We start from the raw sequence: 14,863 nt of genomic DNA on the forward strand, positions 1-14,863 counted from the left end.
CTATTTTTTGCAAAGACCAATGCGTATAAAGCCAATTAAAGCTCTTTGACAAGATGAAGTTTGGCATGTGTTCATGCAATTATTCTAGGTGATTTTATAGCTTTTTCTTTTTTTCTTAATTAATCACAAACATAAAGTTTATCATCAGTTACATCAATAATATATTTATGTTTTTAGAAATAGAATTCATTATCATATCAATAGCTACTTTGTAATTTATATATATATATATATATATATATATATATATATATATATATATATATATATATATATATATATATTATAACCATTTATAATATATATGTTAGAATACTCGTTGCAACAAAGGCATCCGTTTCTCTGTTTCCATAAAACCTTAATTAATCGACGTGCTGGCGCTTGGAAAGGAGCGATGACCTAAAATTTGACAATGTGATATATGATGAAATGTGCTCTAAATGAGGACCATGAATGTATGTTATTTGCTATCTTTATTCTAATGATTGAAAAATCAAAAATATATTATCTTTTTATGAGAAGAATATTTTTGGTTGTTAAATGAGGACTTGTAAAACATTTAGTGGTAATGTCAACTTTCGGATCCTGGAGCTACAAGGATCTACAATTGAAAGGCATGTGTTTGTAACACCATAAATTTTCAAACAAATTTTTCATGGTTTGATCCTTTAGAATTGGACTCATTTTCTCATTAAGCGAAGGGTACGAAATAAATCAGATTGATTAAAAGCACTATGTGAAATATTCGGTTTTTTTCGTCTTCCTCTATCCCATAGGTACAGTGTTTGAATCAATCGAGAACCTTTTCTTCTGTCTGAATTGATATTATTCCATTCCAATTCCTTCCCGATACCTCTCAAGGAAAATCTCGAATTGGATCCTAAATTGTCGGGTTAGTGTGAGCTTATCCATGCGGTTATGCACTCTTCGAATAGGAATCCATTTTCTGAAAGATCCTAGCTTTCGTGCTTATTGTCGTGCACGGACTTCTGCATAGACTCGGCGAGTCAACTAGGGTTTTCCCGACATTTTGACACGCATGAACTCGACGAGTTGCAGGGAAACTCGACGAGTCATTGGGGGGATTTCACGACTACTCGAGTTCTGGAAGGACTCGACGAGTTAGTGACTACACTCGGCGAGTTGGGTCAACATGGACGGTTAACCTTGACTGTTGACTTTGACTTTGACCATGGGTTAACTAATTGACTTCTGGGGCATTTTGGGAAATTGGAAATTTTTGAGTATGGTTCTATGGTGAATATAAGTGGTGGAATTTGTGGCGGTGATCCGAGAGTTTGAGCTTATCTTTCAGTCAACAGTTGCGTGGTGAGTTTTCCTCACTATATTCATGGGTCTAAGGCACCAAGGCCGACCCTTTTGGATTGTTATCCTGATATGTTATATCAGTATCCTGGTAGACAGGATGTTATATGTTATTATGATTCGTTAGATCTGTATCCTGGTAGATGGGATGTATATGCTGTCATGATCCATTAGATCGGTATCCTGGTATATAGGATGTTATATGCTGCTATGATTTGTTTGATCAATATCCTAGTAGATAGGATGTTACTATGCTGTTATGATATGTTAGATCGGTTTGTCTACCTATAGACTGTTATGTAATTATCTATTATATGTGCACATCTTTGTTTGACGGTTGAGGCTTATCTGCTTTGTGCGCAAGCCAATAGACCTGGGCATTCCAACTTGTTGGTTGTGGGCCATGAGTATTCCATCCCAATGATGCTTGGACTCATAGTATGTGGGAATTCCAACCTTTTGTTTGTGGGCTTGGAGTATTCCATCCCGAGGATGATTGGACCTGTAGTATGTCGGCATTCCAACCGGATGGTTGAGGGCCTAGAGTATTCCAACCGGATGGTTGAGGGCCTAGGGTATTCCAACCTGATGGTTGACTGGAACCATAGTATGTTGTTTATGATTACATGTGTATTATTGTGTGTATGAGTATTTTGGGGAAACTCACTAAGCTCTCAGGATTACAGTTTCAGTTTATTGTTTTAGGTACATCAGGGGAACATGACAACACAAAGGCGTGATCGTACCGCTCCTCACTTTTTATGACTTTGTTTATGGGAGACTCTGATATAGAGTATTTTGAAAACAAATTTGTAATAACTATTGGTTTTTAAATGTTTAAATTTGGTATGATTTTTATGGGTGTTGCAGTGCTACTAGTCAACATTTTGATTTATTAAACCTTTTTTTAATACATTTTTGTTTTTAATATATGAAATATTGTTGTTAAACAAGTTAACTATTATTTTATTCTATTGTGTTTGTCATTTATTATCTTCATTGTTTTATATTCTAATAAAAAATTTGGACTTGATCTTTGAATATTATTTTTTGTGGTAAAAAAAGGTGTTGCTAATGCAAGTAAATAATTTTAATATTAGTAAGTATATAATGACATAAAAAAGTGACACAAACCCCGGTTGTTATATAAAAAAAAGTGTCACCAAAACCTAATGTTCTAAATAATGTAAGGTGTAACTTTGTAACAATGTCAGACCTTAAGTTTTTCCGAGTCTTGGTGAGCCACGTCGTTTGTAAGACGTGACTTAAAGCGATAATTTTGTATATAATTAATATTTTCATATGTATGCTTAACTATTATTTTATTTTATACACATATATGAGTTAAGATAGAGTTTTGATAAAGTTTAACAGCAAACACAAGTTTTGAAATTATGGCGCACCATGACGAATTTTTTAGAACCTTGCTAAAACCCATAAGGCTACAAGTGGTATAACCAAAAATATCACCAAATACTTTTACTGACATTTTTGTTTCGCTTATTACCAAAGGGCATTTGTGACACTTTATTGGCTTTTTAACATTTATTCTATGAAGCTAAATGTCATTTTATTTGTAGTATAAATCTTTATCAAATACCCAACATCTCTTCTTGTGGAGTAATATGGTACATGATTTTTCAATCTGATGTTTCAAGGTCAAATTTATTTCAACCTTAAGTAGAGCACCACATTGTTTGCATTGGGACATTCTACTATCATTCTCCATTCTAACTTGACATATTCTCAAATTGGGTTTGTCCGGTCATGCGACGTGAACACTTTGACAATGTTGTTGGATGTTAAGGAGTTAAGGACCTCCTACGGAAGCTTTAGAACCGCAACACCGATTGACAATGTTGTTATTTTACCAACAAAAACCCTTTGCCCTAACGAAAACCACAAATACATGCAAATTTTCCTATCTCGAATTTATCTAGGCGTGCATAATTTGCCTGTATCTTACAAATAACTAATTTATTAGAGATAAAATCAAAATCGTTCTACGTATTTATAAGATTGGTTGTATTTAGTCAAATACATTCGTCTCAGGAGATTTATTGCAATAAAGTTACAAGTTATGGACAAATAAACAACCTCCCCCTTTAAGCTTTCTTAGGAACCACGTCTCTCTCTCTCTCTCTCTCTCTCTCTCTCTCTCTCTCATATATATATATATGTACACATACACAGAGAGAGACAAATGGACCAGTATTTAAGGGCTTGGATTCCGCCATTTTCTTCTGTTTCTCAAAACCTCCCAGTCTTTCAGCTTACACTGCCATAACTTTCATTACTATTTTCAACACCAATCTACTCCTATATATATACTCTCTTTCATTTAAAACTTTACCGGATTTAGCTCCCTTTTCTCTCTCTCAAAGCCTTAGTTAAAGAACCCTTTTGCTATTTTCAGGTGTTTACCGATTAAAGTTGCAGGTTTTTATTCAAAAGTTGGAAAGTTGTAGGTTTTTGATCAAAAGTTGTAAGCTTTTTTTAGTTTAAAAGGAAAGGTTTCACATGATGGAGGACAACAATCTGTTTGGGCTTGTTAAGGAGGATGATCTGATGGATTTGCCTCCTGGGTTTCGATTTCATCCGACTGATGAAGAATTAATCACTCATTATTTGTCGAACAAAGTGGTTGACGCCAATTTCTGTGCTAAAGCAATCGGAGAGGTTGATATGAACAGAATTGAGCCATGGGAGTTGCCAAGTGAGTTCTTTTTCTTCCCCAAAATCAACTTCGTGTTTTTATAATGTTTTGTTTGATGAATTCCTCTAATCTGTTTTGGATTTTTTGTGACGTTGAAGGGTTGGCGAAAATGGGGGAAAAAGAGTGGTATTTTTTCTGTGTGAGAGATAAGAAGTATCCCACCGGAATGAGGACGAACAGAGCAACTGCAGGTGGGTACTGGAAAGCTACCGGGAAAGATAAGGAGATTTTCCGGCGAAAAGTGCTCGTCGGAATGAAAAAAACCTTGGTGTTCTACAAAGGGAGAGCTCCAAAAGGTGAAAAAACGAACTGGGTTATTCACGAATACAGATTAGAAGGCAAATCCTGCCAAAAACTACGCAAATCGGCCAAGGTAATCGATCTGTTCTTCATTAATCCCCTGTTTTTGCTAAAAAAAACTTTTTTGAATAATCATGGTACTGATTCATTGTCACTTGATTAACAGAATGAGTGGGTGATTTGTCGTGTGTTTCATAAGACTTCCGGTGGAAATAAAGTCCAAGATACAGGGCTGACGAAGATGAATTCTGGTGGTAACGAACGGCTTCCGTCTTCTCTGCCTCCATTGATGGATTCTCCCGTGGCGGCGTGTGGTGGCAAGATACCTAAACAAATCATATCCCAACCACTCCATGTGCCCTGCTTCTCCAGTCCGATCAACATCCAACAGAAAGACATGTTCAATAGTTTTCTAAACAATCCTGATTTCAATCTCACTTCAAATTTTGATCACCAGAGGATTGGAAACACCATTTCCATCGGTCAATCTGTTCATCAAATTCAATTCCCACAGAACTCTGCATTTGCAGTCAACGATCAAGCAATGCTGAGGGGTTTAATCGAGAAGTATGGTCAAAACATGAAACTGGAAAGAGATATAATTACTGGTTCACAAGACACGGGGCTGAGCACTGAGATGAACACCGAAATCTCGTCCCATATGTCTAATCTTGAAATGGGTAAGAGGAGATTTGAAGATCAAGAAACCCCATCAACTTCAATTGCAGCGATTGATATGGATTGCTTTTGGAATTACTAAAATTTTGATGAGAAACACTTGCAAGAATCACCATGATAGAAACTGTTGATCTTTCTGAAATAGATTAATTGTGGAAAGAATAGTCTGATGTTTGAGATATGAATATTAAAGATTTTTTTTTTTTTTAATATTTTGGTATTATCATAATTAATTAATGGGGGTTTAATTATAGTATATGAAATTCTTCAAATGTGATGACAACTAGAGATTGAGTTGGTGGCTTAACTCATCTATGGAACGTAGTGATCTGTTTTCAACAACATTTTTTTAATGCTATAGTTCCTTAGGGCTTAACTCATCTATCATCTATGGAATGTACTCGATGATGGGCATGTTTTGATTAGTGTAACTAACACATCATTACTATAAATCTATAGTCTAAAATCTTATGATATTTGATTGCGAAGAGTCACATTCTTATTGACCATCGATGAGAATATGTAAAAAGTATAATAAGATGCTTATTGTAACTTTCACGCGCTCATCGTCAACACAAAACCAATGGCTGATGATGCATTGACTCTACATGTTAAGCATAGCTATTAGCTATAAAATATGACAATATATAAATATAATAATTATATAAATTTATCTCTTTCGTTTGTGACTTGATGAATCATCCTTTATCTTTTATACAAATTTTTTGTATATGGTCAACACAAAACCAATGGTTGATGTATTGACTCTACATGTATGTGTTTTTATTAGGGATGTCAAAAAGTTCCGTGGGACCCCGATCCTACAGGGGCCTCATCCCGTATGGGGGCATTTGTTGAAAAAAAATCGGGGACGGGGGCAGGGGCGGGGGCAAGGTTAACCCTCGTTATAATTTCGGGGGCGGGGGCGGGGGCTGGTAGTTCCGTCCCGAAACCCCGTGGAGGCCCCGTTAATAAATTATATAAATTGATATATGTTAATTATATAAGTATAATAAACAACGAAATGATTTTTACGTACAAAAATTCACCAAAAACATATTTTTAAGTTGTTTGTAACATGTAAAGTTATGTTATAAATATCTATTTGTTATCCAAAAAATAGTTTCTTTTATCCCAAACAAAAACTTATTTTAGCTCAAATAAGTTAGCCCAAAATCAATCGAGGACGGGGTGGAAATGATGGAGATTTCGAGGGGAGGAGCGGGGGTGGGGGATATCCCTAGTTTTCATTTGTGCGTGTGTTTAGTTTTCCAAAGAGTGTATTTATGTGTTTTTTTTAGTTAGTTTTTTGTTTGTGCCAAAATAAAAAACTGCAAAGTGCTTTCATTGAGAGTCGAACTCAAGACCTCCCGCTTACTAAACGGGTGCTCTAACCAACTGAGCTATGAAAGCTTGATGTCCAGAAATCTCTATCATTGTTAATTCCCATTAGAAACATTTGGTTTTGTATTTTGAACACTTGGCTTAAAATATCAGCTTTGGGCGAAAGAGGGCGCAAGAGAGAGCTGAGGGTGTAATCGGCGGCTGCGGTGGATATATTACTCAAAACCCCTTTGATCGAACTCGAAGGTGAAATTCCTAAAATCAAATTGAAGTATAATTGCATAAAGTTCATTTTGATCTTTCTGTTATATGGCTCATCAATTTTATTGATGGATTTCGCTTTCTGAGAATTTGTCTAATTTATTCGATTATTTAAAGTTTTCGTATTTCGATTTATCTTATTGTGAAGTCCTTGATTATATGTTGATATGGATATCTCTTAGAATTAAACAATATCTCTTTGAAGCACCCATATAGAAAGGTTCTGCTTTCTCTATGAATATGCTGATGGATTTGATTTTCGTGTTTGGATCAATAAACAATATGTTGTTTCTGGAGTTAAAACTGATGAACTATCAGTTATTCTTATACGGTAAATCTGTAATTGGTAGGATATTATCTATATATTCATATACAAGCTCTTCTGGATGTTTCCAGACAAGAACCCTAAATTTGATCTTTGAAATCCAAACATAATAAATTTCGAACTCAAAAGTTTGAGTCTATTTGTCCTTTTTATTGCTAATTGTTATATTCTTTATTATTGTTTTGCAACTCAAACTGGTTTTTAGCTTCTTGAACATGTTATTACGTGTTTACATGCATCTGTAATCTCTATGTATTGATCATTTGATGTTACAGGATTGAAACATAATGGGAAAGGACGCAAAGGGAGGTGGAAAGGGAAAAGCAAAACAGACAGGTGGCAGTGAGGATGGTGGTGCAAAAGGCAAAGCCAAAGGTGGAAAGGCTAGTGATGGCCTTGGAACCTGCACATATGTAAAAGGTTTCCTCTTCATCTAACCATATGTCTTATTGTTTCAGATATATATAACATATAAAGTGCTTAATTTGGTTCTGAATATGATTCAGCAAGGCACATTTTGTGTGAAAAGCAAGGTAAAATCAACGAAGCATACAAAAAGCTGCAAGATGGATGGCTTAGCAATGGAGATAAGGTTCCTCCAGCTGAGTTTGCAAAGGTAAGTTGTTCACTCGATCAGTGTGGTTCCTTTTATGTGTGTTTATCCATTAAGTTGATTAAGTAGAAAAGAAGTCTTTTGTGTAATTATGTTTGTGCAGATAGCAGCTGAATATTCAGAATGCCCATCAGGGAAGAAAGGTGGAGACCTTGGATGGTTTCCACGTGGGAAGATGGCTGGACCATTTCAAGAGGTTGCTTTTAACACTGTTGTTGGGGCTACTAGTCCACCCTTTAAGTCAACGTGAGCATTCTTATATATTTTCTTATTATACTTTCAGTCTGTTTCTATTAAGACATTATATACTTTGAAAAATCTACCCAAGTATAGTAGTGAAATTTGCTTTTTAAGATTTTTTAATGTGGAATGTTGTAAGAGGAGGAAATGAAAGTAGGATGGTATAATAACAAATCAATAAAAGTACATTACTTTAAATATAATCAACTGGATTTGTTTCTTGACAATGCAGACATGGGTATCACATTATCTTGGCTGAAGGGCGGAAGAATTAGGAGATCATAAGCAGTTTCATTATCAATTAAATAAAGCTGAAATGGTGTATGAACTTTAATGTATTAACATATTTGAGATTTTCAATTTTTCTGCAAGAAGGTGTCTTTATTTTGGTGTATGCTCTCATAAAAGTGAATTTTTTTTTTTTTCTAATGTATGCAGCGAAGTGTTTTTTGGACAAAATCTGCACATGTTTAAGTAGTTGAAACACGGTTGCATATTTTTGTTTAAGTTCGGTTAAGTTGGATGATTGAAACAAAAATAGAACGTGGTTATAAATATATATAATTAGCTTCAACATTAATAGAGTAAAGATGGTTATAAATATATAATTAACTTCAACTTTAATCGAGTAAAGATTAAGACCAATTACTTGGTACTTTATTAAAGGTACTTTGTATATGGAAAAGAAAATGTTTTTCTACCGCAGAAAATAAGCTTTCATCTTTAATCCTATTAGATCTGATTAGGATAAGATTCATAATTAATTATCTAAATTAAAGCTAAAAAATAAAGTTTTTTACAATTATAAAAAATAGAAATAGTTGTTACCCTTAAATAGTCTCGAAAAGCCGAAAAATGTCATGCAACATGGCAAAGCTGTGTGATTTGTTGAATGAAATTGGTCTAATTAGTCCTTAAACTTTTATTTTATTGCACAAGGGAAATGATATTGTAGCCTATAATGTTTTCGGAATTGGTTTAATCGGTCCTTAAACTTTTTTTTATGGCTTTAATGGGGCATAAAGTATATGTCTGCCTATTTTTTTTGCACCTGCTACATAATATAACAAGTTTCATAAGCCACGTAAGCACTTTGAGTTTACGTGGCTTCCTTCGTACCTTATGTCAATATATTTAGTCTAGATAGTCCCTTAAACATTTTTTGTTGTTTTAATCCTGATCACATATAAAAAATATATATATCAACAAGATATATGATAATTTTGGAATGAAGTCTAATTAACAAACATACCGATGAACAATGATCACATATAAAAAAAAAATATTAACAAGATTTAATTGTGAAAAACTCCAAATCAAACAAATTGGTTGTTATTGGATCCAAATAAAATTAAAGGTAGATTAGCTGAAATTGACTGGAGCATAAGTGATACGATTTTGAATCCAACACAAATTTTGTTTTCTCAAATCAAAGACGTATGAAGTGAGAAAACCAACAAGAAGAAAGCCTTTGTTCTTCACAATCGAAGCATATGAGCTTCATGTAAGACTTGATGATGACGAGTAGTAGAAGTGGTAATTTGAGCAAAAACTATTGTTCTCTCTCTCTCTCTCATGATTATTTGTTAAATCTGAGTTTTTAATAGTTGAATTCAAATTGATTTCTACTTAAAGAGATGGTGTCGTCAAGAAAACCCACAATTTGATGGGATTTGGTGGGATGAACAAATATGTTTGTCCAGGGATGAAAACATAACGATTTGAATGATATTTGGAAAATGAAAAGAACAAGAAAACCCTAATAATCACAAAACGCCTTTCTAGTTGAGGAATTAATAAAAAAAAAAATATATGAGCTTAGTTACGAGGTCGAGTTTAGGAAACGTGGTCTTGAAGCTGTTTTAAGCCTAAGTGGTGAGCTTTCTAGTGTTAAGAATGTTGCAACCATGGATTCTAGCCTGCTTTGAAAGGAAGTAGAAAGATTAGCGATGGGTTTAACCAAGGTTGGTGAAGTGGTGGATTTAAACGAAGAGATTGGATCGAATGAAATATTCACAGACTCCATGAACATGTTCTTGAAGAAAGTGACTAGTGACCTGGTTAAGATTGATGACCAAAAGCGGCTATCGATTTAAATGGTGAAAGAAATGATTATATACTTTCATGAGGAGTATTATGTCATGGAAGAAGGTGAAGGATATAAAATTACATCGGTTATGTGGCTTATCAAACATGTTATATTAGATAGCAGTGCCAAAAAAACAAGTAAACATCCACTTTATGCCCTAATAAAAACAAAACTAAAATTATAAAAACTGATTAAACCAATTTTTAAAACATTATAGGGCAACAAATATCATTTCCCCTTTCGCATAAAATGAATTTTATCCAATTTCAAGACTAACACATCATTTTGGCATATATGATGATGACATCATCATGTCCTACACTAACATTTAGGGTGTGGGGAGTAGTCATCACCAACCCATTGAAAAAGTGGTGTTACCTCTGCATCACGTCAGTTTCACCACAAACCCACTAGACATAGAAAATGATCACCACTCCACAATTATCTTCTTTTTTTTACAATTAAATTAAATAAAAACATACTTTAAAACATAATAAGATATTTTATATTAATTGAAACCACATTACATTAACTAAAAAAACATAGAAAATTAAATCTAAAAAAATAGAAAATTAAACCTAAATTACTAAAACAACATAAAAACACATAGAAAATGAAAAATAAAATACTAAATAAACATAAAATTAACATATAAAATTAAACCTAAATTACTAAAAAACATAGAATTTGGTTGTGATATTTGTCGAGAAGTTCTTGTTGAATTTTCAAAAACACTCTTAAATTTTTCAGGTCGAGATTTGAGTTGCAACACCATGTTTATAATTTGAAAATCGATGAGTGCCAATTGTCGCCGACATTGTTCCTCCGTTGACTCAAAATTTTTTTTCTAAAAAATTTAGAGTTTCGTCGATTTTGTCCGCTAGTACGTCATCGTTTGTTGATTTTCCGCTATCAAAAACTCAGATTTAATCCGCTAGTACGTCCTCGTTTGTCGATTTTCTCCGCTAGTATGTCTCTTGCCGATGGTCGACGAAGTTGGACGTCCGGTGGACCCTCCCCTTCGGTGGCTTCGAACTCATCATTGAGGTCGAGGTTAACACCAATGTCCAACTCGAAGGTTCTCGGCCTTTTTATTGGAACCTGTGGTAGATCCCGAATGTATCGTTTCTAGATGAAGGACCCATTTTGGACCATTACGACAAACTTCCCACACTTTATGGTTGGCAAACGGTTTACCATTGTTGGTAATTTTGTATTGGTACAACGCGGTTGATAAAATGTTGAAATCGTTGCTACCATCTCGATGCATATTTTTAAGATTGTCAAATACGCCGTTAAATTTGATGCAAGCCACTCGAAGGTCACACCATTTAGCATTGACTGCATCGTATGTCCGACTCGTTTGCCTTCGTAATAACGCATGGAAGTGGTCAAAAACACGATTCCAAAAGCTTTGACCCAATTGCGCGTTGACAACATCCCCGTCTTATGATATGAAAATCCAAGCTTTAGCTAAAGTTTTCTCCTCCTACTCCTTGGTCCATTGCATATTTTTATTTTTCCTTGGATCTTTTGATTTTTTTTACTTTCTACGACTTGGTTGTGTTTCTTCAACTCATTTGTCGTCGTCGTCATTGTCAAGGTTTACAGGTTGAGATTGAGATAATGAAACTTGAGATGGTTGTGAAGTTTGTTCATGTTGGGAAATTTGGGGTTGAATTTGCGGAGAAGGTTGTTGTTGAAAGACTTGAAATTGAGGTTGAACGAATTGTGGTGGTTTTTGTTGGTGATAGTGTGGGTGGTATGAAAGATTGATGAATAAAAGTTGTTGTTGAACGGGGATGATAACAATTACATGTAGCCAATATTTGCTAACGGATCATTTGGAATGTTTTGGGTGTTCGATGTGGATAGGGTATTTTAGTTTAGATCCATGAGGAAATAATAATTTTTGGTGAATATTTGTGTTTGTGTTGAAAATATGATGTGTGTTTGAAATGAAAAAAAAAAAAAAAAAAAAAAAAGATTGACATATATAGAGAAGGTGTGATGTGGGAATTAATTAATTGATTTTTTTTCACAAACGGTAACATGCAACAGTCACAAATCGAATATCAAATCAAATCCTCCATCTTGTTCCATCTCCAGCCTCATGTCACACCCAACCCACCGAAGGTGGGGGCGGTGTTCACGCGTCTTGAGGGCTGACACGTCAGCTCCCACACGTCTTTCACCCCTCTATACCGGATAACCTTCCGATCTTAAGACCCATACTTCCGATCTTAAATCACATACATTGCCGACATATGAAATATAACTATTCTCACATTTATGAATCAAGTCACAGAAAAAGGAAATACCATAATGCAAAAATAGGATTTGGTTGTTGATTTTTAATTTTATTTTTCTTCATAGCATCCTCATCTTTTTGTTATTTTGCCTTTATAGCTTCTTACTAGTTTATAATGCAATATATTGTCTACCTCAATTTTTTTTTTAAAAAAATAAAAAAAATAAGAACCAAAACTGTAATAACTTTTTTTAACGGCCAAACGAATATATTTAGAAGCAAAAAATATATTTAAAAAAAAAAAAAAAAAAAAAAAAAAAGGCTAAACAAAACGTTCTTTTATTGGATTTCAAGAACTGGATCTTAAGCCCATAAAAATAATTTTAACCACAATCTTTTCTATTTAGTTTATTTGCCTAGAATACTTATTCTTGAATATATACTAGATGTAAAACACATGTATTACATGGGTATAATTAAAAAAAAAAAAAAAAAAAAAAAAAAAAAAAAAAAAAAAACAAATATAAAATTTTAACAATTTGAAAAGTTTGAATTTATAAGAAAAATAAGAAAAATTGAAATATTAAAATTAATGAGACTTTAATGTATTGAATACATTACATATATAAATTCTTTTTAATAAATAATTTACATATATATTACCTTACACATTAAATATGAAATTTTAATTTAATAAAATGAAAAATATAATAAAATGACAAATGGAAAATAGAAAATTTAAAAAATCTAGAAAATATCATGTGTCCAAATGAATGAGAAGAGGATATGTGGCAAAAAAACCTTCATTTATTATAGTAGATGGTGAGTATTGTACTATTGATTCCTATGACTATAAAAAATCGTCTTACAGAATTCTTAATATATATTTATTTGAAAAAATTATTCCGCTATTCAAAAATATATTTATTTCTACTAGGAGTTTCAAAGAAGGTAATTTCAAAATTTTGGTTTCTGACATAAAAGTGCTTCAAAAATCAGAATTTGTGAAATTGAGTTGAAATTTGTGAACAAGGTTTGGTTTTACAAAAAGGACTAATTTTCTAGCGCAAAATAACCTCAAAAATAGCTTTATCATATGATTTTGGGATAATGATTTAGGAGGGTAATAAGGTTTCCAGCTTGTTCGTATCAGGTCACTAAGGTTTTTTTTGTGCGTATTAGACCAATATGGTTGTTATTACCGTTTAAAAATAATCTTTTTACCGGTTTTAATCGGTAAAAGGACTAATTCTAAACGGTAATAACAACCATATTGGTCTAATACGCACAAAAAAAAAAACCTTAGTGACCTAATACGGACAAACTGGAAACCTTATTACCCTCTTAAGTCATTAACCCTAATTATTTAGAAAACATGCTTACTAATCAATGTGACTGATTTATTTGACTAGAAATAGTTGCTTCCATTTAAACTTATCTCACAACCCTTCAGAACTTCTAAGTCCAAAAACTCATATGATTGATGATCTTCATTACATAAATATGCAACATTTTATCAATAACTTCTTTTTTGTCATTTAAATGTTTACATGAACACATCCATATGTACAAAAACAAAATCTCACTTTGATACCTCCTATCAATGTCTACATTTGATAACGAATGGAAATGTAAAACCAATAGGGACGTGTAGAGGACATATATTATCATTTATTTTATAAAAAGCAAAACCACAACATAAACTAAGAAACTGAAGTTGCGATATGAATAAAAAAATCAACACATAAACAAATACATACATACTATATACAATACATAAACGGAAGTTTATAAAGCATGAAACTTAATGACAGGAAAAGTAAAAAACTTAAAGGAGACTTTATAGAAAGAAAGATCACCCTTACTTGCCACAAATGGTTGAAGACATCAACAAGAAGATCAATTTGACCATAGAATCCACATGTTGTCTGATTCATGACTTCAGTAGATGAACTACTGAAACGTAAGAATTGCAATGGAACTCTATTAGCATTTGAAAAGGGAATTAGGGTTCCAAAGAAGACGACGAAGGGTTAAAAATTTGTTTGGACCATTTCTCGATTTGTGTGTCTCATCCTTGCGCAGGGGCCATGCTAATCTTCTCTGTATCGTTCCAATTTTATCGGATGTCCCTAAAGGGACGACTATAGATGAAGAGCTTCGTCATATAGATGAGTAGCAGGTTATATGGGACAACGCGAGTTCTAAACGAAGTAGTTTACTGTTGATGATCATATATTCTCAATGTCTTTAAAATTAGGGTTAATGACTTAGGAGGGTAATAAGGTTTCCAGTTTGTCCGTATTAGGTCACTAAGGTTTTTTTTGTGCGTATTAGACCAATATGGTTGTTATTACCATTTAGAAATAGTCATTTTTACCCGTTAAAACCGGTAAAAGGACTATTTCTAAACGGTAATAACAACCATATTGGTCTAATACACACAAAAAAAACCTTAGTGACCTAATACGGACAAACTGAAAACCTTATTACCCTCCTAAGTCATTATCCCTATGATTTTAGCATTTGTTTCTCAAATTTCGAACTCAATAAGATTTCCAAGAATCTATTTTTAAAAAGCTATAAAGAAAAATAAGTGAAATGCTATAAGAATTACATATGAAGTCAATTATAAAGACAATTAAGCGCAAGGCCATACATTTGTCAATGCTTTAATTTTTGTAAGACTAAACTGCATAAATGGTTTTTGTGGTTTGCTC

At 33.3% G+C, this 14,863-nt stretch overlaps 2 protein-coding genes and 2 non-coding genes across 4 annotated transcripts; 2 read left to right on the top strand and 2 right to left on the bottom strand.

Annotated features, from left to right (window-relative positions):
• The first annotated feature begins 3,456 nt into the window (after positions 1-3,456).
• LOC145003057 (NAC domain-containing protein 100-like) lies at positions 3,457-5,362 on the top strand. The gene is made up of 3 exons (XM_078962227.1): positions 3,457-4,042; positions 4,141-4,415; positions 4,509-5,362. The coding sequence occupies exons 1-3, from the start codon at positions 3,847-3,849 to the stop codon at positions 5,100-5,102; spliced, it is 1,065 nt and encodes a 354-aa protein (XP_078818353.1). The 5' UTR covers positions 3,457-3,846; the 3' UTR covers positions 5,103-5,362.
• A 997-nt stretch (positions 5,363-6,359) lies between these two features.
• On the bottom strand, positions 6,360-6,433 carry TRNAT-AGU (transfer RNA threonine (anticodon AGU)). The gene has a single exon. It is a non-coding gene; the product is annotated as a tRNA-Thr (tRNA).
• Positions 6,434-6,472: 39 nt separating this feature from the next.
• LOC145003126 (FKBP-like peptidyl-prolyl cis-trans isomerase family protein) lies at positions 6,473-8,197 on the top strand. Its single transcript, XM_078962281.1, has 5 exons — positions 6,473-6,610; positions 7,226-7,370; positions 7,457-7,566; positions 7,667-7,809; positions 8,036-8,197. Exons 2-5 carry the CDS (start codon positions 7,238-7,240, stop codon positions 8,076-8,078), a joined length of 429 nt encoding a protein of 142 aa, XP_078818407.1. The 5' UTR covers positions 6,473-6,610; positions 7,226-7,237; the 3' UTR covers positions 8,079-8,197.
• Positions 8,198-14,178: 5,981 nt separating this feature from the next.
• On the bottom strand, positions 14,179-14,285 carry LOC145027892 (U6 spliceosomal RNA). Its single transcript, XR_013675655.1, has one exon. It is a non-coding gene; the product is annotated as a U6 spliceosomal RNA (small nuclear RNA).
• Positions 14,286-14,863: the final 578 nt, after the last annotated feature.

The sequence above is a fragment of the Lactuca saligna genome, chromosome 1 (genome assembly GCF_052625555.1).
Source record: "Lactuca saligna cultivar CGN05327 chromosome 1, ASM5262555v1, whole genome shotgun sequence".
NCBI classification, from domain to species: domain Eukaryota; kingdom Viridiplantae; phylum Streptophyta; class Magnoliopsida; order Asterales; family Asteraceae; genus Lactuca; species Lactuca saligna.

Excerpts from the sequence above, each read along its gene's own strand:
- LOC145003057 (XM_078962227.1), top strand. The coding sequence starts at position 3,847 with ATGATGGAGGACAACAATCTGTTTGGGCTTGTTAAGGAGGATGATCTG. Across the intron at positions 4,043-4,140 it reads TGAGCCATGGGAGTTGCCAA|GGTTGGCGAAAATGGGGGAA; the intron begins GTGAGTTCTTTT and ends GTGACGTTGAAG. Across the intron at positions 4,416-4,508 it reads AACTACGCAAATCGGCCAAG|AATGAGTGGGTGATTTGTCG; the intron begins GTAATCGATCTG and ends CTTGATTAACAG.
- LOC145003126 (XM_078962281.1), top strand. The coding sequence starts at position 7,238 with ATGGGAAAGGACGCAAAGGGAGGTGGAAAGGGAAAAGCAAAACAGACA. Across the intron at positions 7,371-7,456 it reads AACCTGCACATATGTAAAAG|CAAGGCACATTTTGTGTGAA; the intron begins GTTTCCTCTTCA and ends AATATGATTCAG. Across the intron at positions 7,810-8,035 it reads AGTCCACCCTTTAAGTCAAC|ACATGGGTATCACATTATCT; the intron begins GTGAGCATTCTT and ends TTGACAATGCAG.